At 49.8% G+C, this 27,420-nt stretch overlaps 1 protein-coding gene across 1 annotated transcript; it reads right to left on the bottom strand.

The window, feature by feature from the left end:
* Positions 1–5,051: 5,051 nt before the first annotated feature.
* On the bottom strand, positions 5,052–26,537 carry TIMELESS (timeless circadian regulator). The gene is made up of 29 exons (XM_056797855.1): positions 26,425–26,537; positions 16,290–16,444; positions 16,034–16,187; positions 15,839–15,953; positions 15,692–15,754; positions 15,490–15,591; positions 15,255–15,410; positions 15,037–15,170; positions 14,855–14,942; positions 14,595–14,771; positions 14,107–14,324; positions 13,879–13,982; positions 13,626–13,795; positions 11,799–11,936; positions 11,561–11,712; positions 11,349–11,446; positions 11,125–11,260; positions 10,836–11,037; positions 10,561–10,706; positions 10,125–10,210; positions 9,679–9,806; positions 9,519–9,597; positions 7,191–7,321; positions 6,404–6,599; positions 6,257–6,325; positions 6,035–6,153; positions 5,783–5,957; positions 5,603–5,695; positions 5,052–5,421 (listed from the first exon to the last, which is right to left on the bottom strand). Exons 2-29 carry the CDS (start codon positions 16,372–16,374, stop codon positions 5,336–5,338), a joined length of 3,600 nt encoding a protein of 1,199 aa, XP_056653833.1. The 5' UTR covers positions 16,375–16,444; positions 26,425–26,537; the 3' UTR covers positions 5,052–5,335.
* Positions 26,538–27,420: the final 883 nt, after the last annotated feature.

Below are 27,420 nucleotides of genomic sequence, written 5' to 3'. Positions count from 1 at the left end.
GGGGCCATCCACCACCACTCAGTCCCAGACCAGGCATCACTGCTCCCCCGATTTCCATCAAGGGACTCTTAAGTTATGGTCAAAAGATTTCTTTTCCCAAATACGAGGTGCTTCCTCGCTGACCTAACCAATGAGTATTGCTTCTGGGTGTCTCTCTTCTTAGAAGGGTGTATTTTCTTGAGCTATTTTCATACTTTAGCCCCCAAGAAATGAGACTTTATTCTTTGTGTACCTGTGTTTAGAAGAATTGTACAGTGGCGCTTCTTTCCCCTCTGCGGGGTCTCCTGGATCCCTTCATGGGGTTGTTGGTCATTCAACAACCTTTCATTAGGCAGCTATCACAGCCACTGAACTAGGCCTCACATCGGAACACCAGGAAGGTGGGTTGAAGGCCTTTCGGTGACGCATTTGCCAACCATTGGGAGACTCCATCCCCTGGTCCCCATCAAAGGAGGGCTGCCGGCTGCCTATTGGGAGGCTTTAGGGGACGCTCAGGCAGGACTTCATCGGCCGGGCACTGCGTGATGGCCAGTACTTCAGGGTGTCTCGGGTGACCCTGTGTGAATTTCAAAAGTCTCCATCTTGGTCTAGCACCCAAAAAAATTGTGCACACCCACACTACACGGGCATGTGCTAGTCAATGTCAAATCAGAAATAACTAACTGCCCACCTGGGCAAGCTAGAGCCAACCATTGGCACTTGTGAGGCACAGGAAGTGAGGTAGGGAACAGCCTCTGGAATTTGCTCACTTCCTGTGGAGAGATCGAGATGCCAGTGGGTGTTGGAAGCTTGGACAGGGAGGACACCCGCAGACAGCTTTCCTTCAGATTGGTCACGTGAATTAAGGACTGATTCTTTCCACCTTGGCCCTTTGGGCCTAAAACTCCCTCTGCCTTGGTCAGAGGTTGAATAGCCCCTTTCCCTTTTCTCCTCTCTCCTTCTCTCCCTCTCCTTTCCCTACTCCCATTATGATTAAACCTTCATAAACTCCATTCTGACTTGAGTGTTTCATTTTAGGAATTTCATAAGTAAATTCCTTGGCGGCCATTGTTCAATATTACAACAATCTTAAAAAGGTGAAATTTTCACCATTACAGTTGGCGTAACCACTTCGGGAAAAAAAGAAATATCTCAATCTTCTGATCTTTTTCCTTTTTGATACAATACTGATCACCTGGGAGAGGTCCCACCCCGACTACCCCCTCCGGCACTTGGCTCTTGGCCCTGCTTTAGTGCTTCGAAGGTTTCTCGAACCTCAATAAATTTCCTGATTTTTCTTGCCCTCACCCCCATTTCCTCTTCACTCCATCAGTCCTTTTACCAAATACCTTGGCTTAAAGACACAGCTGCCAGAACAGGTAAGTATAAAACACCTTTTCTCTCTTCTCTTTTCTCCTTAGGTTTTTTTTTCTCCCCTTTGTCTCTCATTTTCTCCTTCCTTTACGTTAAGGAGGTGGCTCAGTGGATTGAGAGGCAGGCCAGGCTTACCTAATCAACTGATTAGCAAGGAGGAACCTCAGGAGAAGGAGCTCTTAGGAACAACTAGCCCGCAAAAAAACAACAACAACAACAACAAAAACCAGCTGAATACAGCACAGCAGCATCTGCTCGATCATTTCTCCTAGAGACAAATGCCAAAAGCATATGTAGATTCAGTATAAATTGTTGCCTTTTTACCCTTGGCAATTATACAGGCATGTTTCAGAGCTATGAGTTCTGCTCCTTGAGCTCTAATGTTAGAGGGCAGTGAAGCTGACCACTCAGTGGCCAATTCTGTGACTACAGCAGCTCCACTGTAGCGTATGCCATCCCTCATGAAAGAAGAACCATCAGTAAATAAGATCAGGTCTGAGTTCTTTAAGGGAGTGTCCAGGAGATCATCTCGAGGCTTTTCTGCCATGGACACTAGTGTTTCACAACTGTGTAATGGTTCTCCTGAAGTTGGTAAGTCTGGAAGCAAGGTGGCAGGATTAAGGGTTGTACAGCTTTTCAGAGTAATATTTTCATTATTTAGCAAGGTTATTTCATACCTTGTAATTCGCTGATCAGAAAATGCCTGTGTTCTCTGTCTTAGCAATAATGCTTCTACTAATACTTGACAATTTTTGTCAATAGTAAAGCAGTAGCAGCCAGGCCTCTAAGGCATGGTGGTGCTCCTGAAGCTATTGGGTCCAGCTGGGCTGAATAATAAGCAACTGGACCCTGAGAAGGCCCCAGAGTCTGAGTTAAAATGCCTGAGGCTACTGCTCTTCGCTCATGTACATACAAAGTAAATGGCTTGTTGTAATTTGGGATGCCTATAGCAGGGGCAGATAGGATAGCCTTTTTTTTTTAGCTCTGATAGAGCTGACAGGTGTTCAGGCTCTAATTTGAGGGGTTCAGGGACCAAATCCCTTGTTAGTGCTCTAAGAGATTTAGTAATTTCCCCATAGCAAGGAATCCATTGTCTGCAAAACCCTGTTGCTCCCAGAATTGCTCTTAACTGTTTTTTAGTGGTAGGAGCACTCAATTTTTTAATATTCTCAATTTGCTTGGGAGAAATAGAGCGGGCACCAGCTGTCAGAATGAACCCCAAATATTCTACTTTGGGGAGACACCACTGAACTTTATCCTTCGAGATCTTATGATCTCTTTTGTGCAATTCCAAAAGGTGTTTACTATCTTCCTGACACGCTTCTGCATCTGCGGAAGCCAAGAGTAGGTCATCTACATATTTTATTAATTTGCTGTTTTAAAATTTTATATTATCTGTATCTTGTCCCAAAATTTGTGCAAATAAGGTCGGACTTTCTACATAACATAACCTGGGGCAGACAACTCCAGGAATATTGTATGCCATTCCAGGTGAAAGCAAAAATATGCCTCGAGTTCTCATGTATGGGTATAGAAAAGAAGGCTGAGCACAAGTCTACTACTGTAAAGTATGTAGCTGTGCTAGGAATAGAAGAAATGATCATATGTATGTTGGAAACTTCGGAGTGTCTCTTTATAACATGATTGTTCACAGCCCTCAAATCCTGTACAAATCTATAGAGGTGTTTGCCATTGGGCCCCCTTTTTGGTTTTTTAACGGGGAGGATGGGCTTGTTCTATTCAGATTTACAAGGGAAAATTATTCCTTGGTCAATTAAGGAGTTTATTATTGGGGTAATGCCCTCTGTTGCCTCCTTGGAGAGAGGATACTGAGGAATGCAAGGAGGTGGGCTGGATTTAGTTTTTATTTGCACGGGAGCAGCTGATTTAAGTAAGCCTACATCAGTAGAAGATGTGGCCCAAAGAGACTCTGGTATATCTGTAGGTATTTCAAAGGTGGGAGGCTCCTTTGCCTCCTGGCTCTCTGAGAGAAATACAGGGAGTAAATTTAAGGTTTCCTCGGGCACTTCTAAGGAGAGGGAGCCATCTGGGGCGCACATTATTGTGGCTTGTAATTTGCATAGTAAATCTCTCCCCAGCAAATTTGTGGGGGATCCAGGCATTAAAAGAAAAGAATGTTCAACAGTTAGGGGTCCCACGCGTACCATGCGAGGAGAAAGTTTTGGGACCTTTAATGGTTTTCCTGAAACACCTACTACATTTAAGGAGCCAATAGAATCACATTTCTCATCTGGTTTGCTTACTAGAACTGACCTAGATGCTCCAGTGTCTAAAAGACAGTCATAGTATGAATTTCCTACCTTTAAAGTGACATGAGGTTCCTTACTGTTTGGGGGGGGAATATATAGGGATTATTGGCATTAAAATATCAGGGTCTGGAAAATCAAAGGTTTCATTCTTTGATTCCAAAGCCCTCACCCCCCTTTCACACCTTCATAAAGATGCTTGGGCAGTTTTTTGGGACCCTCCACGATGTTGGGGGTGTTCACCCCGAGTGTAGCGTGGTCGAGCTCCATTTCTTATATATTGTTGTTGGACATTTTTTTGGGTAGTATCATTTTCTGTATTTTGAGCGCTGTCATTTTGATTGGCATTGTGATTCCTATAGTTATTATTCCTAAAGGTGTTATTTCCATTTTTCTGTAGCCAGATCCTACAGACTATCATTGCATGGCCTCTCTTCCCACAGAAGAGGCATATTAAGGGGTTTTTGTCAATGCGTTCAGCAATTATTGGTTTTATTCTTTTGTTTCTCTTATCCTCAAATTATTGTAATCTTTAAATTGATTATGTTTTCATGATCCTTTGCAAAAAAATTAATTTTTTTTCAAACGATCAAATGGAGAAATGTAAAAAATAGACTCGAATACAGGACTACAATCCCCACAAGCCTTTGCTCCACTTCCCCAGAATGCCTTGTAATCTCACCTGGGCCGAGATCGAGAAGGTATTTAAGCTGATTCAAAGGTTTTTGAAGGGACTTGGACTTCCATTTGGGGCAGATGTGGCTTTTTTTCATAATGTAGGTGAGGTTGTGTCTAGGCCACTCTATGGCCTGGACACATGTTTCTTATCCTGTATTTTCTTTAATCCTTAATCTTTAATAAACCTCCAAAAAATATAATACTCGCAGAGAGAAACTAATTTCTACCTGCCTCAGTCTCCCAGTCTCCCCATATATTCCCTAAATTTTAATCTTAACACCTGCAGGACACCTGGAGCCTCGGAGGAACACTGTGGGCATTGAGGAGGGCGAGAGTGGAGCCCGGGCAAGCTCCCATGTGCGCCACGAGAGTCAGGCTCAGGGACACCTGGAGAGGGCAGGCGGGCCCTTATCAGCGGCCCTCGGTCCTAGGTCTTCCTGCCTGTTGGTCTGGGCTCCCAGACCTTACAAGAGCTGCTGGGGAAGGCAGAGGTCCAAAAGGATCAAAAAGCGGCAGGGCACGTGGAGCTATTTCCCTCTTCCGGCTAGACTCTGGCCCCTTAGCAGGTGTCCCGAGGGGCACAAAAGCCCTCGAGTGCTCTCTTTCGCTCTGCCCCTGCCGATGGCCTCGGGGTCTCTGGGCCAAGAAGCACTCCCAGAAGCCAGGGGGCCAAAGGCCTGGAAGGACCCCAACAGTCATGGGGAGGGCCGGCTGAGGGGACCACGCGCAGAGATTCAAGCCCACAGAGGCAGGGACTGTTTGCTGCTTTAATTTCCCAACAAAGCACAGAACCAGAAGCACCTGTGAACCACCCCTCAACTCCCGCCCCAGGCTCCAAAGCCAGGGGACCAGGCAGGGAAGCCGGGGCCAGGCCAGAGGCCTGCTCTCCGAAGACACGGAAACAAAGTCTCCTCCAGGGAGAGCTTCAAGGGGAAAACCCCCGCTGTGCCACATGGGGCTCTCCCCGGACCCCAGCCATGGGGAGCAGCGGGGGGCATCTTCTCAGTCGCACCAAAGCCTGCCAGAGGGCCAGCTCCTCAGTCATCTTCATCCTCAATCAGAAACCGCCTCCTCTTGGGGATTCTGGGGGTCTCGGGGGAGTCCGGCTCAGAATCCAGGAGATCTGAAGGGAGGGGACAGGGTGAGGGGCTCCCTCATGGGACCAGTGACCAAGAGGGGTCACATACACGGACATACCCACGAGACACAGACACAGACATACAGACAGACAGAGACAGACACACACAGACATAAACACAGACACACACACAGACACAGACAGACATACAGAGACACAGACAGACCTCTGTCTTTGCTTCCATCCATCCCCTGCTCCCAGGCACTGTCCGGTGCCTGTGGCTTCTGGGGCCCAGGGCTGGATGGCTCCTCCGCCACTTCTGAAATGTCCAGGGAAGCATGTGGTAAGGCCTCTGGCCAGTCCTCTGCCCCCCCGCCGGTCCGGCCCCCCATCCCAGGCCTGTTACCTGGCAGCTCTGGGCCGCGCTTCCGTTTCCCAGCTGGCAGGGGGGTCTCCGGGGTGGGAGGCGGCTGCTCCACAAGGCCGGCAGCCTGGGACCCGGGGCCAGCCTGAGCCAGAGAAGCGGCTGCTGTCCGCAGCACTGCAGGGCTCAGCCGGGCTGGAACTCTCCAGAAAGATTCCTAAGTGGTCGGGAAGTCAAGGCTGACGTCAGCGAGAGGACGGAGCGAGTGTGCCCAGCCCCGGCTGAGGCCCTCACCTGTTCCGAGGCTGGGGGCCGCATCCCTAACTTTCTGAGCAGCCTCTGGAAGGCCGGGCTCTCCATCGCGTCCTCGTTCTCCTCCGTCAGAGGCACCAGGGGCACCGCCTGGGTGCAGCCTGGAACAGAGGGGCAGGCCTGGAGGGGGCAGCAGGCTCCCCCCACTCCCCCGTGTCTCGGGCCCCTGGGGCCGCTCCCTGGCACCCCCCCCCCCCCACTCACCAGCCTCCTCCCGGTCGTCAGCGATCCGGATCAGGCAGTTCTGGAGCCACAGAAGGGGGGCCAAGAAGTCTGGGGAAGGAAAGGGAAGGTGAGGAGCCTGTGCTCCAGCCAGAACCTCTGCCTAAGCCCAGCCAGTGGCTGCCTCACCTTCCTCCTGCAGGATTTGCCTCAGGCTCTGGGGCAGGGGCCCTGAGGGGCCCTCAGCTGCTTCTGGCCCTGGGCCTTGGTCCTCCTCACTGTCTTCCTCCTCCTCCTCCTCCTCCTCCTCCTCCTCCTCCTCCGGTTCCTCCCCTTCCTCTTCATCCTCCTGGTCAGGGACCTTCAGGGGGTCCTTTCCTGCTGGCTGAAAGGAAACAGCTACAAGCCGGGCTAGGACATGGGAGTGGATCCTGCCCCTCTCTGGGGTGACAAGGGGCCAGTGATGAGAGGTAGAAGGCTAAAAGGTCACGGCACCCAGAGCTGGGGGATGTGAGCTCGGACCAGGATGGGGCCACCTTCTGAACAAGACCTGCCGCTGCTTCGATTAGGCCAGGAGGAAGGCAAAGCCCCAGGCTGGGGGCCTGGACGAGGCTCGGAGTCCAGCCTCCCCCCACCCTCTTCAAGAGTGCAGAAGGAGGCAGTATTTGGCCCCGGATCATCAGCCCCCATCTGCACCACCATCTGCTCCCCATGGCAGGTGGCCAGAGCAGAGCCAGGTGAGGTCCACTGGACACATAGACCACAAGTGCCCAAAGAATCTCTTCTCTGGGGACCAGGAGGGACAGAGCATCCCTGGGAGCCTCAGCCCACCTGGGGCTCCCACCCATACCCTCACCGGCTCGCCCAAGCCCTCTGGCTCCTCTACTGCTGGGGTAAAGCACATCCCCCGACGTTGGAGGCTCACGGGCCGCCCACCAGGCGCTGCCCAGAGGCCGCTCACAAGCCCAGGACTCACAGGCTTCTTCCTCCGGCGCTTCTTGTACAAGGCCCGGCGTTCTGTCACCAGTCCCAGGGCCAGAAGCTTCTCAACCACCCGGGCACGTGAGCGCTTGGCTGTGATGTTCTTCATGATGTGACCCAGAACATCTGTGGAAGAGGACGATGGGAGGTGAGGGGAACACATAGGGAGGAGGCTGCCTTGTCTCCCCTGATGCAGATGTGAGCGCTTGCTGCCTCCGAGAATCCCTCCAGACCACATCTGCCAAACCTCCTGGACTGCTCCAGATGCTCCATCTCCCAGCCTGGAGAAGGCTGCAGCCTCGCCTCCACTCCCCTTCCACACGTTAGCCCCACTTTTCTCCCTCCTTTTCCTCTGGGCCCAGGGCCCTCAGTCTGACCCTTCTCTTCCTCTGGGCCGGGGGCCCTCAGCCTGACCCTCCTTTTCCTCTGGGCCGGGGGCCCTCAGCCTGACCCTCCTTTTCCTCTGGGCCCGGGGCCCTCAGTCTGACCCTTCTCTTCCTCTGGGCCGGGGGCCCTCAGTCTGACCCTCCTTTTCCTCTGGGCCCAGGGCCCTCAGTCTGACCCTTCTCTTCCTCTGGGCCGGGGGCCCTCAGTCTGACCCTCCTTTTCCTCTGGGCCCGGGGCCCTCAGCCTGACCCTCCTTTTCCTCTGGGCCGGGGGCCCTCAGCCTGACCCTCCTTTTCCTCTGGGCCCGGGGCCCTCAGTCTGACCCTCCTTTTCCTCTGGGCCGGGGCCCTCAGTCTGACCCTCCTTTTCCTCTGGGCCCGGGGCCCTCAGCCTGACCCTCCTTTTCCTCTGGGCCGGGGGCCCTCAGTCTGACCCTCCTTTTCCTCTGGGCCGGGGGCCCTCAGTCTGACCCTCCTTTTCCTCTGGGCCCGGGGCCCTCAGCCTGACCCTTCTCTTCCTCTGGGCCGGGGGCCCTCAGTCTGACCCTCCTTTTCCTCTGGGCCGGGGGCCCTCCGCTTGACCCTTCTCTTCCTCTGTCTGCCTTGTTCTCTGCCTCCAAACTTTGTTGAGCAGAGCCTTGCTGCCCTATCAGCCTGCACTCTGGGCTCCTTCTCCACGCCGGCTCTCAGGATATCACCGATGATCTCCTCTCCTTTCCTGGACGTTCTTCAGCCTCCGATGATGGCTCTTCTGCTTCCCGGCATTTCTGTCACGTTCTCTTCTGACCCTTTAGCCAGTTGCTCCTCGGGGTCCCCTCGGCCCTGTTTTCTTCTCTCCCGCAGGTTTCTGCTACTCCCAAAATGCCTTACCGAACTCCACATCTGAACCAACCTCTCCCCCAAACTCAGACGCCGGTCCGATGGATCAGACTGCCTGGCCTGAGCGGGGCTCATCCCCTCCCTCTAAGCCCTCCCCTTCAGATGCCACTTTTTCTGCCACTGAAAACTCGGTTTTTGCTCATTTCTCACAACCAATCAGCGATGGCACCCATGCCCCAAGATCGTCCCTCCCTGCCACATCTCTCTTCTACTGGCCAGACCTTCATGAGCCCCCAGTGCACCCTCCTCCTGTGGCCAGGCTTCTTGGGGGCACGGAGGGGAGGAAGTAGCTAAAGGCCAGGCAAGGCACTGAGCATTCTGGCAAATATCATCTCCTTTGCTCCTCAAAACAAGCCTGCAAAGGGCAAACTAAGGAAAACAACCCCGTCCAGGGTCCCCCAGCCAAGGCAGGGAGGAATGGGCTGGACTTAAACTCAGGTCTCCTTGCCTCCAGGCCGAGCACTTTATCCATTATCTGGTCATATATTGCCTCTCCACTCCAAAAGATTCCTGGTTCTCTACTGCCCAAAGAAAGAGAAAAACTCCTTGGCCTGGCATGCGAGGCCCTTCACAATCTGGCACACTCCTACGCCATGGCCTGTGTCCTAGCTGCCACAAGCAAAGTGGACTGCTCCATTTCCCAAACATGGTGCGCAGGAAGTCCCCCTGCTCTGTTCACATTCTCTATGTCTACATGCACTCGCTTGTTTTCACTCCTTGGATTTCTACCTCTCCTTGCAAACCCAAAGGGGCAAGAGCCCCCTCCACTGTGAAGACTTTCCTGATCCCTCCTAAGTAGCAGGCCGAGTGGACTAGTGGAAAGAACACCAGTGGATGGAGAGCCAGGCCTGGAGACGAGTGCTCATGGGTTCAAATCTGGCCTCAGACACTTCCCAGCTGTGTGACCCTGGGCAAGTCACTCGACCTCCATCGTCTCATCTTTGAGCTTTGGTTGTGACTAAGACAGAAAGTATGGGTCTAGGGGAAATAGAGAGAGACAGAGACAGCCACACTACTCGGTTCCCACACCAGAGACCCCTCCCCGGCAATCCCCTCACCATCTGAATCCTGGAACTCCTCAAAGAGCCGGTGCAGCTCTAACTCCTGATCCTCCGTCCATAAAACCACGTTGATCCCCTTCCTGCTTGGAGAAGAATCACGGTCAGGAGGAAACGAGCACCACAGAGGGAAAGATCGCCCCTAACCCTCGGAGGACACCTGCCTGGGTCGATGGAAATCCTTGACGCTGTCGGCCAGTCCGAGTCGAACCAGATGGTGGATGACTTGTTTCCGAGAACGAGCCCTAGAATCCAGGCGGGCCAAGATAGCATCTATCACATCCTCCCCTGGGGAGACAGGAGTGCAGTTGGTGGAGGAAGGCCCTGAAGCTCCTGGGCCTCCATCCCCGGTCCTTCTGGGCTCTAAGTCTCATCAGGATCCAAAACTGCACTGGAGCACAGACCGGGACAGAACGGAGAGGATGTTCAACCCTTTTCTTTGCCGGCTGAGGCCCAGGGAGGCTGAGCGAGCTCTCCAAGTCAGAGGGTTCAAAGAAGCAGGGCTGGGGTTCCAAGTGGCCTCATGGCTTTCTCAGTCTCTTTGGTGGGGTCATCATTCATTCCCATCCCCCCACCTCTGCTTAATGACCCGAGCTGTCCCTTTACCTTCTATGTCTTTGTGGGCCACGTACAGCTCCCGCAGCTGGTTGTCCTCCTCCGGAGTCCACTTGGAGGCTTTCCGGTTAGAAGACCTAGAAGAAGGAGGGAGGGGAAGGAACAGAACTGCTGGCCTTGGGGCACAGGCTGTCACATTCCCCAAATTACATATATTTATCTCCAAATTATCTTTTCTTAACCCTCACCTTCTACCTTAGAATCAATCAATACGGTGTATTGGCCCCAGGGCAGAAGAGCTCAGGGCTAAGAGATTGGGTTTAAGTGACCTGTCCAGGGTCACCCGGCTGGGAAGTGTCTGAGGCCAGATCTGAGCCCAGGACATCTCTCCAGATCCAGCGCTCTACACGGAGCCATCCTTTCTTCCAATGGTCTTGAGGCAGGGGGCCACTCCGCCTCCTCCCCACTCCCCCAGCCCGAGCCTTACTCAGCCTCCAGAGAACCGTAGCCCTCCGTCATCTCCCGAACCACAGCCGTGTTCTTCCAGAACAGAAGCTCCACAAAGGCCTTGCGGTTGACTTGGGTCAGCTTGAAGAACTTGGCCAGTACATATCTGGCAAAAGCGGCTAACTCCTGAGGAGGGGCAGATGGGGCAGCTCGCGGAGGCCCCAGGGTGTGGCCTCCATCTACACCCCCGGCCCCGCCCCTCCGTCTACACCCCGGCCCCGCCCCTCCGTCTACACCCCCGGCCCCGCCCCTCACCCCGTAGGCCCCAGAGGCTGGGTCGCTGAACAGCTTGTTGAAGAGGCAGAAGAGGGAGACGTGGAAGAGCAAGGGCTCCATCTTGAGATCGTGGGCCAGCCGGTGGAGCATCTTGATGGCGCAGTGGTTGGTGTGGGGCGGGTTCTCCCTGTAGTCCTTCAGCAGGAGCACGCAGGCTCGGACCACGTGGGAGCACGCGAAGCTGGGGGGGGAGGAGGGGGAGGAGCGGTGAGAAGCCACCCCACCCCACCCCCACCCCCAGAGCCCCCTGGTCCAGGTCCCCTCTCACCGCCTCAGGTAGTCCAGGAAGCTAAACTCCTTCTCGGAGACCTGGATGGCCTGCAGCTCCTCCTCCTCCTCCTCCTCCTCTTCCTCGTCCTCCTCACCTTCTTCCTCCCCGCCCGGCTCGGCAGGCTCAGGCCGCCCTACGAGCAGACGAGGCGGGAGGCCGTGGGGTACTTCCGGGACGAGACCCCCCACCCCAGCCCCAGGAGGTCCCTGGCAGCTACTCACGGGGAAGCTGTGCAGAGAAGATGTGTCGCAGCAACTCCACCTCCTCATCAGGGGAGAGCTCCGGGGAGCCGAAGGCATCCCCTTCTGGCCACACCTCCCTGGAAGGTGAGAGGGCGGGGTGAGTGGGATGGGCACAGGAGAAAGTGAGCATGCGCAGCCCGCCCCTGGGTCCCTTTCCTCGTCCCCCCCCCCCCCCGGAGGCGGGCTCCGACCTGGCTGCCCGCAGCAGGGTGAGGGCCTCCGAGGCCTGAGCGGCCCGGAGGCTGTCTTGGATCCGAACCAGGGCCTCGGTCCGCTGTTCTTCCACCGGCACCTCCGAAGCGGCATCAAAGGGGACCACGGAGTCAGGGGCGAGCTCTGAATTCTAAGGAAAGGCAAGGCAAGGTGGTGAGAGGAAGGCGCGGCCCCGCCTCGTCCCCACCCCCCACCCCGGGCTCAGCAGGCACGCACCTGCGCGCAGTGCCTCAGCTGTTCAGCCAGGGCCGGCCACGCGCCCTCCGCCCCCTCTGGGTGCTGGGCAGCGCTGTCCGCAGAGGCTGGCGCCCGAGGCAACGCCTTCTTCTTCTTCTTCCTTCTCCTCCTTTTGTTCTGTGGGGGAGAGCACAAAGCTGGGGAGGGGGAGGGGCGACTCCCCCATCACTCGTGCCCTCTGTCTGCCCGCGGCCAGGGCCGCTCTTCTCCCCCACTAGCTTGCCAGGGTGTGGGGAAGCCCAGGATTCAAATGTCATCTCGGCCACTCAGCGCGGGATCCTGGGCTCAGCCTCCTCATTGGTGAAATGGCCGTGGCACTGCTCCTGGGATTGCTGTATAAACTGGGCAAGCCTAAAGCACGACGTGAATCCTAGTTATTTACCCGCCGATGCAGCCTTGGGGATGGAGTCTGAGAGACCCAGGCCTTCCCCCAGACCCACTCTGGGCTCCGCTGGCCGGGCCTCATTCCAACTGGAAAATAATTCTCCCGTCTAAATTCCTGCTGCGGACCTCCGGTCCAATCCATCTCCAGCCCCTTGGCCTGGAGAGTTCTTACTGGTTCTCCCACTAGATGGCAAGTCCCGGAGGGCACCGATTATTATTTATTTTCTATCACCCTCCCCGACTATCCGAATGCCTTTATTCAAAGTCGGTCCACGATGGGATCAGAGATGGAAGCTGGAAGGGACCTCTTTTACGGATGAGGAAACCGAGCCTCGGGGTGGCCCAAGACCGCAGGATCACTAAGTCTCTGAGGCGAATTCAAACCCAGGTCTTCTTATAGTCAATCTAAGTGGTTGCTCACTTCAACTAAATGGGACATTTTAAATCTATTCCCCTCACTATCTTTGGTGAGGCACTTTGAGAATTGTATACTTTAAGAAAGATAAATGATGTATTTGAGATGGCTGAGGGGCTGATGCATCATCTTTTGGATGAAAAGTGCTCTGTGACTCATTAGACTACCTGTAGATTAAATGCATAAATGCCCCAAGTATGCTATTCTTTTTGTGTTTGTTTTTTTTTAAACCCTAGAAGCAATACTGTGTATTGGTTCCAAGGCAGAAGAGCAATAAGGGCTAGGCAATGGGTTAAGTGACTTGCCCAGGGTCACCCAGCTAGGAAGGTCTGAGCCCATATTTGAATCCAGGACCTCCCTGTCTCTAGGTCTGGATCTCAATCCCCTGAGCCACCTAGTTGACCCCTTGACTATACTTTGGTTACAAGGGAGAATAGTAGAGGATAGTGAAAACCTTCCAAAAAAAAAGGAAAAAAAGAAGTATCAATAAAACACTGAAAAAAACAGAGACTCAAGGAGGGTTCACTAACAAGCAGGGGCCATGAAAGTTGGGCCACCGATTCAATTTATGACATTATTTAAAAAAATAAGCTACACAAGGGGGCAGTTGGGTGGCTCAGTGGATCCAGAACCAGGCCTAGACATGGGAGGTCCTGGGTTCAAACTTAACCTCAGACACTTCTTAGCTGGGTGACCCTGGGCAAGTCACTTAACTCCCATTGCCTAGCCCTTATTGCTCTTCTGCCTTGGAAACAAAATACAGTATTGATTCTAAGATAAAAGGTAAGGGTTTAGAAAAAAATTTTTTTTTTATTTTTTTAAATAAGCTACATGTGGTAGATTTGTGGTTTACTATACAATCCCTATTTTTCTAGTTTCCTTTGTATGTGGAAATGTTCATGTGCATGATTTTCTAGTTCATAATTTTAAAACTTTTTTGGAAAAAAAAAAGAACGAAAAAGGAGGCTCTCCTCCCGCCGAGCCATGATCCTCCTGACCCCCAGTACCTGCACCATCAGGTTTCCCCGGTTCCGGCAGAAACGCTCCAGCATCTTCAGGAAGAGGTGGGTCGTCTCCACCAGATCTCGGAGATAGGAGCGGGGCTGTCGGGTCTCGTCGAATTTCCGAAAGAGGGTCAGGAAGAGTTCTCTGTACTCCATCACGTAGAAGACGTTGTCTGGAAGGAAGAGAAAGAGCTGGAAAGCCTGGCCGGAGCAGCCAGAGACAGAGGGGAGGAGGCTCGGGGGAGGCCGGTCTTACTCTTGAGGATCCGGCTGCTCTCCCTCACGGCCTCATCTGCCGACACGTCCATTTTGTTCACTGTGGCCAGCAGCTCCTGGTAGGCCTTGAGGGCGAGGTGCATTCTGGAGATGAGAAGAGCCCAGAATGAGAAGAGGAAGAAGCAGCTGCTGGGCTGACCAGGACCCCAGACCGGGATGGACACATGGCCGGAGTCCAGGGCCCCAGTGACCAGAAGGAAATGCTCACCGGCGACCCCATGAGACCGCCTCCTTCCGATCAGTCAGCATCATCTCATAGTAGTTGGTGAGGTTCTGTTCGATGAAGTGGAAGGCTCGGACACTGAGAGTCTCGGACACCAGGCTGGGCCGGAAGTCGGAGGCTCGATTGAAGGCCATGAAGAAGGCCAGGGCCCACAGGTAGTAGGTCTCGTCGTGCTGCTGTGCCTTCTCCCGGAGTAGGTGGTCCTGATGCCAGGGGATGGGACACCCCATCATGAGAAAGCCTTGGGGCCCCCTTGGTCTGTCTCTCACCCAGGCCTCCTTCCCCAGCCTCCAGGGCCTCCTCCCGCCTCATCTCTCACTGACGTCCTCTCATCTCCCACCACCCACACCCCAATGTCGGCAACACCCCTGCCCTTAAAGTGGGCTCCCCAGAGCTCCTGAGAGCTTCCCTTTCCCAGCCTCTGCCACGGCCTCTCTTCTCCCCATCCCTCTGGAGTCTCTTCCCGGGCTCACCTTGACCAGGCCCATGAGGCGGTTGTAGCAGTTCTCCAGGAACTCGGAACAGAAGTCACGGAGGAAAAGCCGTATGTTGAGGGCCGAGCGGCGCTGGATGGAGGACTCTGGAGCAGGCTGCCGGCGCCGGGGCACGTAACGGGCGTCCTTCCCCATGTCGGAGCTATAGGCCTGAAACTGGAGAAGGGGTCAGGAGCTGCGGCCCCGGGCTCCCCTCCCTGCCCAGCAGAGGCGGCGTCCGGCCCCCCAGCCCCACTCACGCGGTGCAGGCTCTTGTGAAAGACCACGTCCCTGTCTCCGATGGACTTCAGCCCCTGGACCACGTAGGAGCCCCCGAAACGGGAGTGTCTGCAAAGCGCACGGGTCAGCCCTCCCCGGCGGGAGTCCGTCTCCCCGCCCTGAAAGCCACGGCCGAGCCCAGCGCCCGAAGAGCCCGGCTCACCTGCTGCTCCGCTGAAGGGCCCGGCTCTTCTTCTCCGCCGTCTCCCTCTGCCGGAGAACCTCCAGCTCCGCCGTGTCGGCGCCCTGCTCCCGGGCCGAGCGGGCCTGGCCCGCCGCGGCCAGCTGCTCGGGGTTCTGGGGAAGTCACAGGGTTTGCGTGAGTGCTGGGGCGGCGGGGCCGGGGCGGCGGGGCCACGGGGGCCGGGGCGCAGGCCTCACCTGGTCCCGGAACACCAGGGAGACGATCTCGAGCACGTGGAGGCTCCACTGCTGCTCGGCCGCAGAGCTGGCCAAGAAGAGCAGCAGGTCGTCGAGGCCGCTGAGGTGCAGGGCCCAGAGCAGCCGGTCGTGGATGCTGGCCTCGTCGTCGACGTTCTGGGCGGGAGGAGGCCGCGGTCAGGAGCCCTTCGGGGCTCTTGCTGGGCCCTGCCCTCCCCCACCCCCTCGCACTCACCTTCTCCTGGCCAGGGTCGGCGGGCACGTGGAGGACGTTTCTGACCAGCAGGAGGATGCGCTCGATCAGCAGGTTGTCTTCTTCCTGACGCTCCTCCCAGCCCTGAAAGCGCACAAAAGAGGGGGGTGCAAGGGCAGCCGAGGCCCCAAGGCGCTGCAAAGGGGAGCCGGGACAGGGAGGCCCGGAGGCAGGCCTTGCTTACCAGCTGCAGCAGCGTGTAGAGTGTCTCGCTGAGGACCCCGAAGGTCTTCTCGTTGGCAAAGGCCTAGAGCAAAGAGGAGGCGGCACGGGCGTAAGGCCCCCCCCCCCCGGTCCCCGCTAAGCACGCGCACCTCCAGAGCGGCCTTACTTCTTTGTAGGACTGCAGGTAGCCCAACACTTGGAGGAAGTGGTGCCGGAAGCTGGGATCCTGGGGCACTTTCCCGAAGCAGAGCAGGGCCGGCTGGGTCAGGTTCACCATCAGCCTGAGGAGAGACGGGGGAAGATGGAGGAGGCGCCTTGGAGAGCGGAGCCAGGGCTGTGCACGGCATCCGGGGGCACAAACCTGACGACGGCGTCGAAGAGCGGCTTGTCCTGGCGGTGCTGCACCAGGATGGGCAGGAGGTCCCCTTGGAGGATCTGGGCCGCCCCGAGCTGCCGGCGCACATCTCGCGTCTCATCCTCGTACTTCAGGTAGCGGATCAGATCCTTCACGCTCTCTGCGGGAGAGAAGAGACGTCCCTGGGCCCGGGCTGGGGCTCCCAGAACCGCCACCTGCCCCTCTGGGAGCAGCGGGAGTCGGGCTCCCTCGGGGTCCTCACCCAAGCAGTCCGGCTCCCGGTGGTAAACATCCCCTTCCAGGTACCCGAGGGCGCTGCACGTGGCTAGAAGCTCGCAGTTCATCATGTCCAAGTCGCTGCTCAGCCAGGGGGGAAGGGAGGCTGGGAGGCCGAGAGTCCTTGGGGAGAGCAAGGCCCTAACAGGAAGAGGAAGATATTGGGGGGAGGGGGGACTGGTGACTGGTTTTCTCAGGTCACCCCTGGCTCAGAGACAGGCTAATAAAGGCTCCAAGCTGAGGCCTGAATCCCCGTCACCATCCTCAAGGAGCTCTGGCTCAGACCCTGGGATGCCCATGTCAACGTGGGATCTAGAGGTCCCCGGACTTGTAGCTTGGAGGGATTTGGTGATCCCCAGTTTAGTTTGGAGGCGGAAACCCCAGGTTTGACCTTGTCCCATGAGAGTTTCCTCCCTGAGGGAAAGAACACTTCTAGAGCACCAATTAGGAGCCAGGCGCTTCTTAAAAATAAGAACCATCAGAGGGTGGAGAAGGTACCCGGCCTCATCCAAACTCTACCAAATCACCCTCCAGAAAGCAATGCTAGAGAGCATGGAATTCCAGAGTCACAGAGCCCCCCCCCACCCAACACACCAGGGTGAAAAAAATTTTAGCCCAAAACAAGGTAGAAGGCAGGCTGGAGGGATCTAGCACATCCCGGTGGGAGAGTGCCTTTGGGGGAGGGGGGAGTCAGATTCTGGGTGTCCCTCTGGGTGCTCTTGTTCCACTGTGACAGACAGATCCCCAGAGCATGCTCTGAAGGTAGCTGCACAAAGAGCCTGAAGCTTGGCACACAGCTCCTTTCACCACAGGGACACAGCCCAACTTTACCAGTTTTTTAAAACCAAAAGAAATGAAAAAGGCTGTAAAATGAGCAAAAAGCAAAAAAAGAAATTCAATATAGAAGGCTATTTTGGTGACAGGATCTCCTCAAACTCAGAAGACAACCAAGTCAATACTGCCATATCCAAAGCCAATAAGAAAAATAGTCATTGCTCTCAGGCCCAAAAAGAAAGAATGGAGTTTCTCAAAAAGGATTTTAAAAACCAAATAAGAGAGGTAGAAGAAAAACTAGGAAAATAAAGGAGAGTAATATAGGAAAATTGTGGGGAAAAAAAAAGAATTAACAGCTTAGGACAGGAGCCATAAAAAAACACTGAAGAAATTAACAATGTAGGGGGTAGCTGAGTGGCTCAGTGGATTGAGAATCAGGCCTAGGGACAGGAGGTCATGGGTTCAAATCTGGTCTCAGACACTTCCTAGCTGTGTGACCCTGGGCAAGTGACTTAACCCCCTTTGCCTAGCCCTTACCACTCTTCTGCTCTGGAACCAATACACAGTATTGATTTTAAGATGGAAGGTAAAGGTTTTAGAAAGAAAGAAATTATTTATTTAAAAAACTGAAAATAAGTCATTTGGGAAAAGAGGCACTGTAGCATTCCAAGCATATTCACATCTAAGAAATATAAATGATGTGTGGTTATTGTGTCTTCAGACACAAGGTTTGAACTCTGATATTTGTGGATGGTAGTGGTAGTCTCTTGGTGATCAAGAATGACTATTGTCTTTGTGCATTATCATCTACGGTGTACCCTCATGTGGCTTTGGAGTCCAAAGGCTGAGGCACAAAGTTTGTGGCACATGGGGCCTGGGACGCCAGTTGTTAAGGAGGTGCGGTTGTGGCCTGGTGTCGGCTTTCACGCTCAGCAAGACGATGACTTTGCTCATCTTCAAAGGTGGTGGCGGCACCTAGCCATGCTGCCTTTGTTCAAGGCAAACTCATTAACATTTTGTGCGGAGTGAAATTGCTTTGTAAAAGCCCGGGTTGACATCAACAAAGACCCAAAAGGTGTCACCATTACCTTCCCATCCAATCTGAATTATCTATGCTTTGTTACGTGGTCATTGATCCTGGCAATCCCCAATAAAGCCTGGGGTAAAGGCTTGATTCCCTTCTTCTTGTTCCTGCAACCTTGAAGTTCTGGCTACTGTCTCTCTCTTCACTAAGGCCTCTCTTGGCCGTATGCTTTCTATCTCGGAATCTTTACTTCCACATGTCTGCATACTTCTCACATTTTCCTTTAATTCTTATTCCAGGAACAATGTCATAGGGATTCGCCTGCCCTATCAAAAATATTGACTTGTCTATGTCTCTCATTCTTCACCCATATTCTCAGACTCCTTGCTCCTTCTTGAGTCCCACCCCACAAAGGAAAAATTTCTTTTTGTAGCCCCCACTGGATGGGGGGGGGGGTGTTACAGGCACAAATATCCCCAAAGATGAATTTCTTAAAAAGCAGAGTGGGCCAAATGAAAAAAGGTTTCTAAAAATGTATCCAAGAGAAAAACTTTAAAAATAGAATTGGCCCTTTTGGCTAATATAAAATTCACTGAGAAAAAGAACTCTTTACAAAGTAGAATTGACCAAATGAAAAGGAGGTACAAAAGCACACTCACGAAAAGCATGCCGTAAAATTAGAATTGGGCAAGTGGAAGCTAATGACCCCATAAGACATCAAGAAACAATCAAAATGAAAAGAATGAAAAAAATAATAGAAAATGTGAAATATCCCATGGGAAAAACAACTGACCTGGAAAATAAATCTAGGAGAGATAATTTAAGAATTATTAGACTACAGTCATCCCCCGCTATATCACGATTCACTTATCATGGCTTCACTGTATCACGGGTTTAAAAAAAAATCTAATTCTATATGGTGGAGTTTTCATTATAGTGTGGTATTTTGCAGATGAACACTGTACTGTGGAAATACAGCACTACCACTACTGCTTGCATAAGTTTACCACTGTGAGATTGTATACAGCACACTACTGGCTGATGGAATAAAAGATGACCAACCAGAGCACTGTGTTCTATATCCTTGGCACTGATTGGCTCAGTGATTATAGCATTGGTCTGTTTGCTCTCCCACATGGTGCCCATATTCAGCACCTCTCCTTGTCCACTTCACATAGATATCTGATTGCTGCACATAGTGTTCCTCTGCAATGTTGTGTTTTTGTGAAGCTTTCATAAAAGTTTGAATTTATTTCAAGCCCTGTGCCACCCAAACGTTCTGTGCCTTCTAAGGCTTCTGGCAGTGAACCCAGGAGCCAAAGGAAGATGCTTATCATCATAGAATAATAAAATAAATATAACAGTTGCTACTTCACAGATTTCCACCTATTATGGGGGTCTCTGGAATGTAACTCCCACATAGGTGAGGGAACACTGGACTGGAAAGCCATTATCAAACAAAGGGCTTAGACATCATCTTTGATATTCTAGAACCAGAGGACAAAAAAAGAAATGGAAAGAATATACTCATCACCTCCTGAAAGAGATGTCCAAAGGCTAACTCCCAGGAAGATTATAGCTAAATTCCCAAACTCCCAGGTCAAGGAGAAAATATCGCAAGCAGCCAGAAATATCATGGAGCCACAGTCAGAGTAACATAAGATTTAACATTTTCTACATTAAAGGATCAGAGGGTTTGGAACATGATATTCCAGAAGACAAAGGAGCTAAAATTTCAACCAAGAATCACTTATCCAGAAAAACTGAGCATAATCTTTCAGGGGAAAAAAATAGAGGACTTTCAGACACCCTGGTGAAAAAAACCAGAGCTGTGGCTCTCAAATACAAAATTCAAGAGAAGCACAAAAATGGTAAACAGAAAAGAGAAATCAAAAGACATTCAATAAGGTCAAACTGTGTACATCCCTCTATGAGAAAATGATTCTTGTAAGGCCAAAGAACTTTGTCATTATTAGGGCAGTTAGGAGTATACATAGACAAGAGGGCAAGGTGTAAGTTGAATAAAAAATTAAATTAATGCTTGTCAACTCCAGGAGGGGAGAGAGAAGAGAGGAGGGAAAGAACATGAATCATGTAACCTTGGAAAAACTCTTAAATTAAAATATATATATATATAAATTTATTATTAAAATCAAATAAAAATAAGTTAAATTAAATTAAGGCATGAGAAATAGGAATGAGTTGGGAAGAGAAGAGGAAAAATAGAATGGGATAAACTATTGCACATAAAAGGGACATGAAAGAGCCTTAACAGTAGAGGGAAAGATGGGGTAGGTGGGAACTAAACCTTAATCTCACTGAGATTGACTCAATGAGGGAAAAACATACACAATTGAGTATATTGGTCTCTTGCCCATCATACACAGTAACAGCAATATTGTCTGAAGATCAGCTGTGAAAATTTGGCTTCTTTCAGCAATGCAATGATCTGGGACAATTCTGAAGGAAGGGGAATGCTATCCACCTTCAGAGAAAGAACTGTTGGAGTCTTTCACATTGCTGTATTTACAGTTCTATTTTGGGGTTTTGGTTTTATATGAGTGTATCCAACAACAATGACCAATATGGAGGTGTGTTTCGTGTAATAATACATGTAGGACCCAGATCAAATTGCTCACCATCTCTGAGTGGGAGGAGGGAAGGAAGGGTGGGAGATGGTTTGGATCTTATAATTTTGAAAAACATATATTGAAAATTATTATTACATGTAATTGGGAAAATAAAATATCTTTGAAAAGAGAGGGAAAAAGGGAGGAAGGGGGGAGTGAAGGAGGGAGGGAGAAAGAGGAAGGAAGGAAGGAAGGAAGGAAGGAAGGAAGGAAGGAAGGAAGGAAGGAAGGAAGGAAGGAAGGAAGGAAGGAAGGAAATCTCTCTTACCCTACAGGAAAAAAAGAATGGAGGGGGGATTGAAAAGGGGTTGGAACTGATCGAAAAGAGGGTAAATTGGGGGAAGTGGAGGTCAGACTCTAAACAGGGGGAAATAGAATGGAAGAGTAATAAATACATGGTCATCATAAATGGTGCAAAAATTTTTTACAGGTCTCTCTAATAAAGACCTCATTTCTCAAGTATATAAAGAAATGAGTTGAATATATAGGAATATAAGTCATTCCCCCAATTGATAAATGACCAAAGGATATGAACAAGCAATTCTCAAAATAATTAAAGCCCTCTATAGTCATCCCCAAAATGTTCTAAATCACTATTATTTAGAGAACTGCAAATTAAAACAATTCTGAAGTACCACCTCATACCTATCAGATTTGCTATTATGACAGAAAAGAATAATGACAACACTTGGAGGAGATGTGGGAAAGCTGGGAGAGGAATGCATTGTTGGGGCAGTTGGGAACTGATTCGATCATTCAGGAGAGCAATTTGGACCTAAGCTCAAAGGGCTAAAAAATAGCGCATGCCCTTTGTCCCAGCAGTACCATTACTAGGTTTGTATCCCAAAGAGATTAAAAACAACAAAAAAAGAGAAAGGACCTACTGGTATAAAAATATTTAAAATATAAAATATTTAGCTGGGCAAAGATTTGGAAAGTGAGGGGATAGTCATGAATTGGGGAATGGCTAGGTTATAGTAAAAGATTGAAATGAAATACTATTGTGCTGTAAGAAACAATGAGCAGATGGAGCTCAGAAAACCCTGGAAAGATTTACACAAAAATGAAGCAGAATGAAATGAGAAGAACCAGAACATCATATAGTGATAGGAAAACTGTACAATGAACAACTGTGAATAACTTAGTAATTCTCAGCAATACAATGATCCAAAACTATCCCAAAGGATTCATGATGAAAAATGTCATCTGCTTCCAGAGAAAAAGAACTGAGTCTCTACAAAGAAAACTTTTCACTTTCTTAATTTTGTTTGATTTTCTTCCACAAAAGGATTAATATGAAAAATGTTTTTACATGATTGCATATTTTGTAAAATATATGATCCCAAGCAATCGCTTGGGAGAATTTGAGATTCAATATTTTTAATTTTTTTCTTTTATTTTATTCCAGCAACAAATTTTCCAAGGTTAGATGATGCACATTGTCTCCTTCCCCTCTTCCATAGTTGATATGTATTATCACTCAAACCTATTTTCATTTTGTTCATTTTTGTAATAATCGTTAAAAACCAAACTCCCAAAGCCTATTCCCATATAAACAAGTGATAAGTCCTATGTTTTATTCTGCATTTCTACTCCCACAGTTCTTTCTCTCTATATGGATAACATTCCTTTTCATAAGCCCCAGAATTGTCCTGGGTCATTGCATTGCTACTACTAGAGAAGTCCTTTACATTGGATTGTACCACACTGTATCAGTCTCTGTATACAATGTTCTCCTGTTTCTGCTCCTTTCACTCTGCATCATTTCCTGGAGGTTGTTTCAGTTCACATGGAATCCCTCCAGTTTATTATTCCTTTCAGCACAATAGCATTCCATAACCATCAGATACTACAATTTGTTCAGCCATTCCCCAATTGAAAGACACCCCTCAATTTTCCAATTCTTTTGCCATCACAAAAAGCACCACTATAAATATTTTTGTACAAACAGGTCCAGCCCCATTTTTTTGGAGATTCACTATTCTTTGAAAAATGTTGGAAACTGTTTTTACATGTAATTGGGGGGCAATTAAATTAAATTTTAGAAAATATATATTCTCTCAAATGAGCCTTACCACAGCCCTGTGAGATAGGTACTCTCATTCAATCCCCATTTTACAGTTGAGGAAATTTAGTCAGACAGAAGTTTTACCATACTTTCCCAATGATAAGTGTGTGTGGCCAGCTTTGACCTCCAGGTCAGCTCTTTATCCACTGTGCCACCAGCTGCCTCCCACTGAATATAAACATTATTAAAACTATCCATTGCTAGAATTCTGCACCTTCCCCTTTTCTGGGACAAACATTTAATTATCTACAGATCCCTCTATGCAGAAAGGTATTAATATAGCAGGAGAAGGGAGGAGGGGGCAAGGCATAATCAGACAAGCAGGCAATAATTACTCTCTTCCCATAATTCTACTAGTTCGGGTATAGATGAAGCCTCAATAACCTCTCTTCAAAAGCCAGAGATCTAAGCTTCTGTCTTCTGTCTTTCCCCAGCCTCTGGCCCTTTCATCTTGAATGTCTCTTTTATCATCCAGTGTAAAGGAAAGGTTTGGAAACAATCCTCCTCCAGTGTCTTTAGGAACATCAGAGGGTCCCTTTGGGGTTTAGAGGCTGGGAGAAAGGAAGAGATTCCACACCTGGAGCTTCATCATCAAACCTCATCCCCCAACTCAATAAACTCTAGGGGTTATCTCTTACCTCTAGGATCAAATATAAACTCTCAAAGCATCGATTTAGAGTCGCCTTAAACATTACTTCCCTCTGCACCCTTTCCTCCCAATTCTTCAGGACAGAAATGAGGAAAACCAGCTCTATGGCAACAAGAAAAAAAATCATCCTTTTCCATGGATCCTGGTTGGTTGTGTTTAATAGAATCCATTTCCAGAATGATATGTGCTCCATTGTTTTGTTTCGCTTTTTAATTTAAAGATATTTTATCTTCCCAATTACATGTAATAACAATTCTCAACATATGTTTTCCAAAAGTATAAGGGGACTCTATTGTTAATAGATAACGAAGAGAGATTTATTTTTGTCTAGTTGGGAAGATAAGACATAAAACAAACTATGAAAGATAACTAAGATGATAAAGGCAAAAGGAATGGTTTTTACCATATTTTTTTATAGACTACTTCCAACTGAAATGATCAAGGAGGTTTTTGCACAAGAGGTAGGTCAAGGATTTTAAATTTAAAAATTCTTGGGGAAAAAAATCTCTTGGGGGCAGAAAGCAAATGTAGAGAAATGGAAGAATATAGAAAGTAAGTTTGGGCCAGATGATGGAGATTCCTCAAAAAAAAAATCGCTGATTTAGAGCTGGAAGGAATACTAGAAGTCATTTAGTCTAACCTCAACATTTTATACAGGTAAGGAAATGCAGGCACAGAGAAATTAGGTTATCAGTTCTTGGTCCCATGGGGAGTAAATGGCAGAGCTGAGAGGAAAATCCAATTCTCTGATTCATAAAAGTCAGCATCCTTTTCCTGATCCATTGAAAACTTTTGAGCAGAGCAATGTCACCATTACAGCTGGGCTGGCTGTACTTATACACTTGTAAACAGTAATGTTCTGGGGAAGACAGGAGAAAGTTTAGAAGAGGGATGAAGATTGAAACAGGGAGGTCTATGACCAGAAAAAGGAGACCAAAAATAATGGTCAGTTCTTAGAAGAGTTTCTGATAACAAGGGGAAAATGCTCACTACCTCTAATTACTCTAAAGATCCAGTTCATTTTAGTCTTTCAATAACTCTAGAAGGTAAGTGCTGTTATTTTATTTATTTACTTTATTTTATTTATTTACTATTTATTAAATCCTTACCTTCCATCTTAGGATCAATACTATGTACTGGTTCCAAGGCAGAAGAGTGGTAAGGGCTAGGCAATGGAGGTTAAGTGACTTACTTGCCCAGGGTCACACAGCTAAGAAATATCTGATGCTACCTTTGAAACTGGGGCCTCTAGGCCTGGTTCTCTATCCATTGAACCATCCAGCTGCCCCCAGTAGATACTGTTTTCAAATCCATTTTACAGATGAAGATAATGAAGCTTTTTGCCACTAAATGCCTACCCCAAGGTCTGATATCAATGAGATCTAATGAATATTTGACTGAACAACTCAGGTTTTCCTGATGGCAGGTCAATACTCTATCCATCCATTATACCTAGCTGCCTTTCTCTATACACAGATAGATGCACAGATATAACCAAATGAGAGAACTATAATATACAAATTATATATAACAAACTCAATATTATAGATACACAAACACATGTAATATATAACATAAAATATGATAAATACAATATATAAATATATTTTAAAGTATATTATTATATATAAACATAAATACATCAATATATGACATATTTTTTAAGTAAACATATATATATATCCCTCATTTGGTCTTCACGACAACTCGAGTTAATGCTATTATCTTCACTTTATAAATGAGAAAACTCGGGCACAGAGAAGTTGAAAATTATTTGCCAAAGGTCAAGTCATCTAGGAAAGGTCTGAGAGAGAATTCAAACCCCCAAATCCTGACTATCCATCCTGGCCTCCAAACCACATTCCTCCTTCTCCACAGGAGGAAACACCCCCAGATTTGGAGTGAGAGGGCCTCATTAATAGGCCAGGCTGCTACTTCCTAGCTATGTGACCTCAGGGAATCCTTTTAACCTTTCTGAAAGGAAGGGGGCTGGCCCTTCCAAGCCTGTTCCACAAGGTAAGAATCCTCAGTCTGAATTTGGATGGAGTGGGGCCAGTCGAGTCAATAAACATTTAAGTTAAAAGTTCCTCCTTCAAGAAGCCTTTCTGAAACTCCACCAGCCCCTTTAATGCTCTACTGCTGAGCCTTCCAATTCTGTTGATTATCTCCAGTTTACACGGGCTAGATCTTGTTTCTGTGTTTTGCTCTGTTTCGAAACCCTGACCTTCGGTCTTGGGATCAATCTTCGGTACTGGTTCCCAGGCAGAAGAATGGTAAATGGCAGGCAACTGGGCCAAGGCCAAGAAATGCAAAGAAAGGCAGAAGGCAGCCCCTGCCCCAGCGGAGCTCACAGGGCCACAAGAGAAGACATCGCTGCCACAACTCCATACAAACGAGATCTAGTTGGGGCAGCGAGGCGACTCAGTGGATGGTGAACCAGGCCTGGAAACGGGATGTCCTGGGTTCAAATATGACCTCAGACACTTTCTAGCTGGGTGCCCTGGACAAGTCGCATAACTCCCATTGCCCTTACTGCTCTTCTGCCTTGGAGCTGATACTTAGTATTGATTCTAAGAGGGATAGTCAGGATTGGGGCCTAAGAAAGAGCCTCAAGCTCCCTAATCTCATCTTTGACTCTCCAAACCCTTTCCAACCATAGCGCAAGGTGAACTCATTTGCCTTCCTCCTCCCAAAAGTATTTCTCCTCTCCAATTCCTGCCTAGAGGCTCAGCAGAGAAATAACAGGAAATAAACTAGAGTAGCCACAGGCTACCGCGCACGCGCAAATCTACCCTCCCTCCAGTAGTCAGGAGCGACCACGCACCACCTCGCATGCGCGAACTCCCGCCCCCAACCCCCTACAGTAGAAGTAGTAGGAATGTGGGGTAAGAGTCCCCTCTACATCCCCAGGAGCATGAAGGGCATCGAGGAGCCCACCTCTGTCGAGTGCCCACCACCTCCGGGGCATGCACTCACCCCTCCGAGGCACCGGGTCCTCCAGCGGCAGCGGAGGAGCCGGCTTCCTAAGCCCGCTCCGCCGGCTATCTTTCCCGCCACTAGGCTGGGCGGGACCATCCACTCTCGGGGGCGGGGGGAGCGGGCGGAGCCAGGCTAGTCCATTGCGTCCGAAGGTGGGTTTCGACCCTCGCTTTGTTGTCCTAGCGCTAGCCCACGTGCTGCTTCTGTGGGGCTGAAACTGCCTTCTGGGGACTCCTGCCAGAGGGAAGTTTCCCTGGATTTATTTACCCCTGATATTTGTCTGTTTGGGGCGGGGGGCAGTCGTACAGTGGAGTCATTGGCTTAAAATGAGGACCGTGGGTCTGGATTCAGATCCTGATGGACCCTTGGGAGTCAGTTTCCTTAAGCTGTAAAATGGGAAGCTCTAGCAGCTGTCCCCAGGTCTGCGGTGGATAAAGTCCTGGACTTGTGGTTGGGAACACCAGACTTCAAATTCTGCCTTGGACAGTTATATCCTATATGTGACCCTTCCCAAGTCACTTCACCTTCAGGCTTCTGAGACCTCCCCCTACAAATCTTCCATCAGGTGACACTCATCTTCCTGATGTTAAGAAACTCCATCTCCAGACTCAGGCTATATTCACTGGCTAGAAGGAAGGGCTAGGCAAAAAAGGGGGTTAAGTGACTTGTCCAAGGTCACATAGCTAGGACATATCTGAGGGCAGATTTGAAGCCAGGACCAGGGTCTTTAGGTCTGACTCTCAAACCACAGAGCCACCTCTCCAGGAAGTCTTAATCCATCTCTCTTAATTCTAGTACTTTTCCTCTGCTGTGTATGTCCAAAAACATAGGTCCATAGTTGTTTTCATGTTTTTTTCTCCATTCAATTGTCAACTCCTGGAGAGACTTTACCTTTCCTTGTATTGCCAATTCTTAGCACAGTGCTTAGAACCCAATAGTAGCTTGATAAATGTTTATGGACTGGCCCCAGGACCCTGGGTCTCTCAGTTTCCT

This window comes from Monodelphis domestica, chromosome 5 (genome assembly GCF_027887165.1).
Source record: "Monodelphis domestica isolate mMonDom1 chromosome 5, mMonDom1.pri, whole genome shotgun sequence".
NCBI classification, from domain to species: Eukaryota; Metazoa; Chordata; class Mammalia; order Didelphimorphia; family Didelphidae; genus Monodelphis; species Monodelphis domestica.
The sequence above is the reverse complement of the archived record's forward strand: the minus strand, read 5'-3'. Positions and strand labels throughout refer to the sequence as shown.

Coding starts and splice junctions, on each gene's coding strand:
- TIMELESS (XM_056797855.1), bottom strand. CDS start 16,374: ATGATGAACTGCGAGCTTCTAGCCACGTGCAGCGCCCTCGGGTACCTG. Junction 14,772..14,854: donor TTCACAAGAGCCTGCACCGC/GTGAGTGGGGCT, acceptor CCCCTTCTCCAG/TTTCAGGCCTATAGCTCCGA. Junction 11,447..11,560: donor ACCCTGCTGCGGGCAGCCAG/GTCGGAGCCCGC, acceptor CTCACCTTCCAG/GGAGGTGTGGCCAGAAGGGG.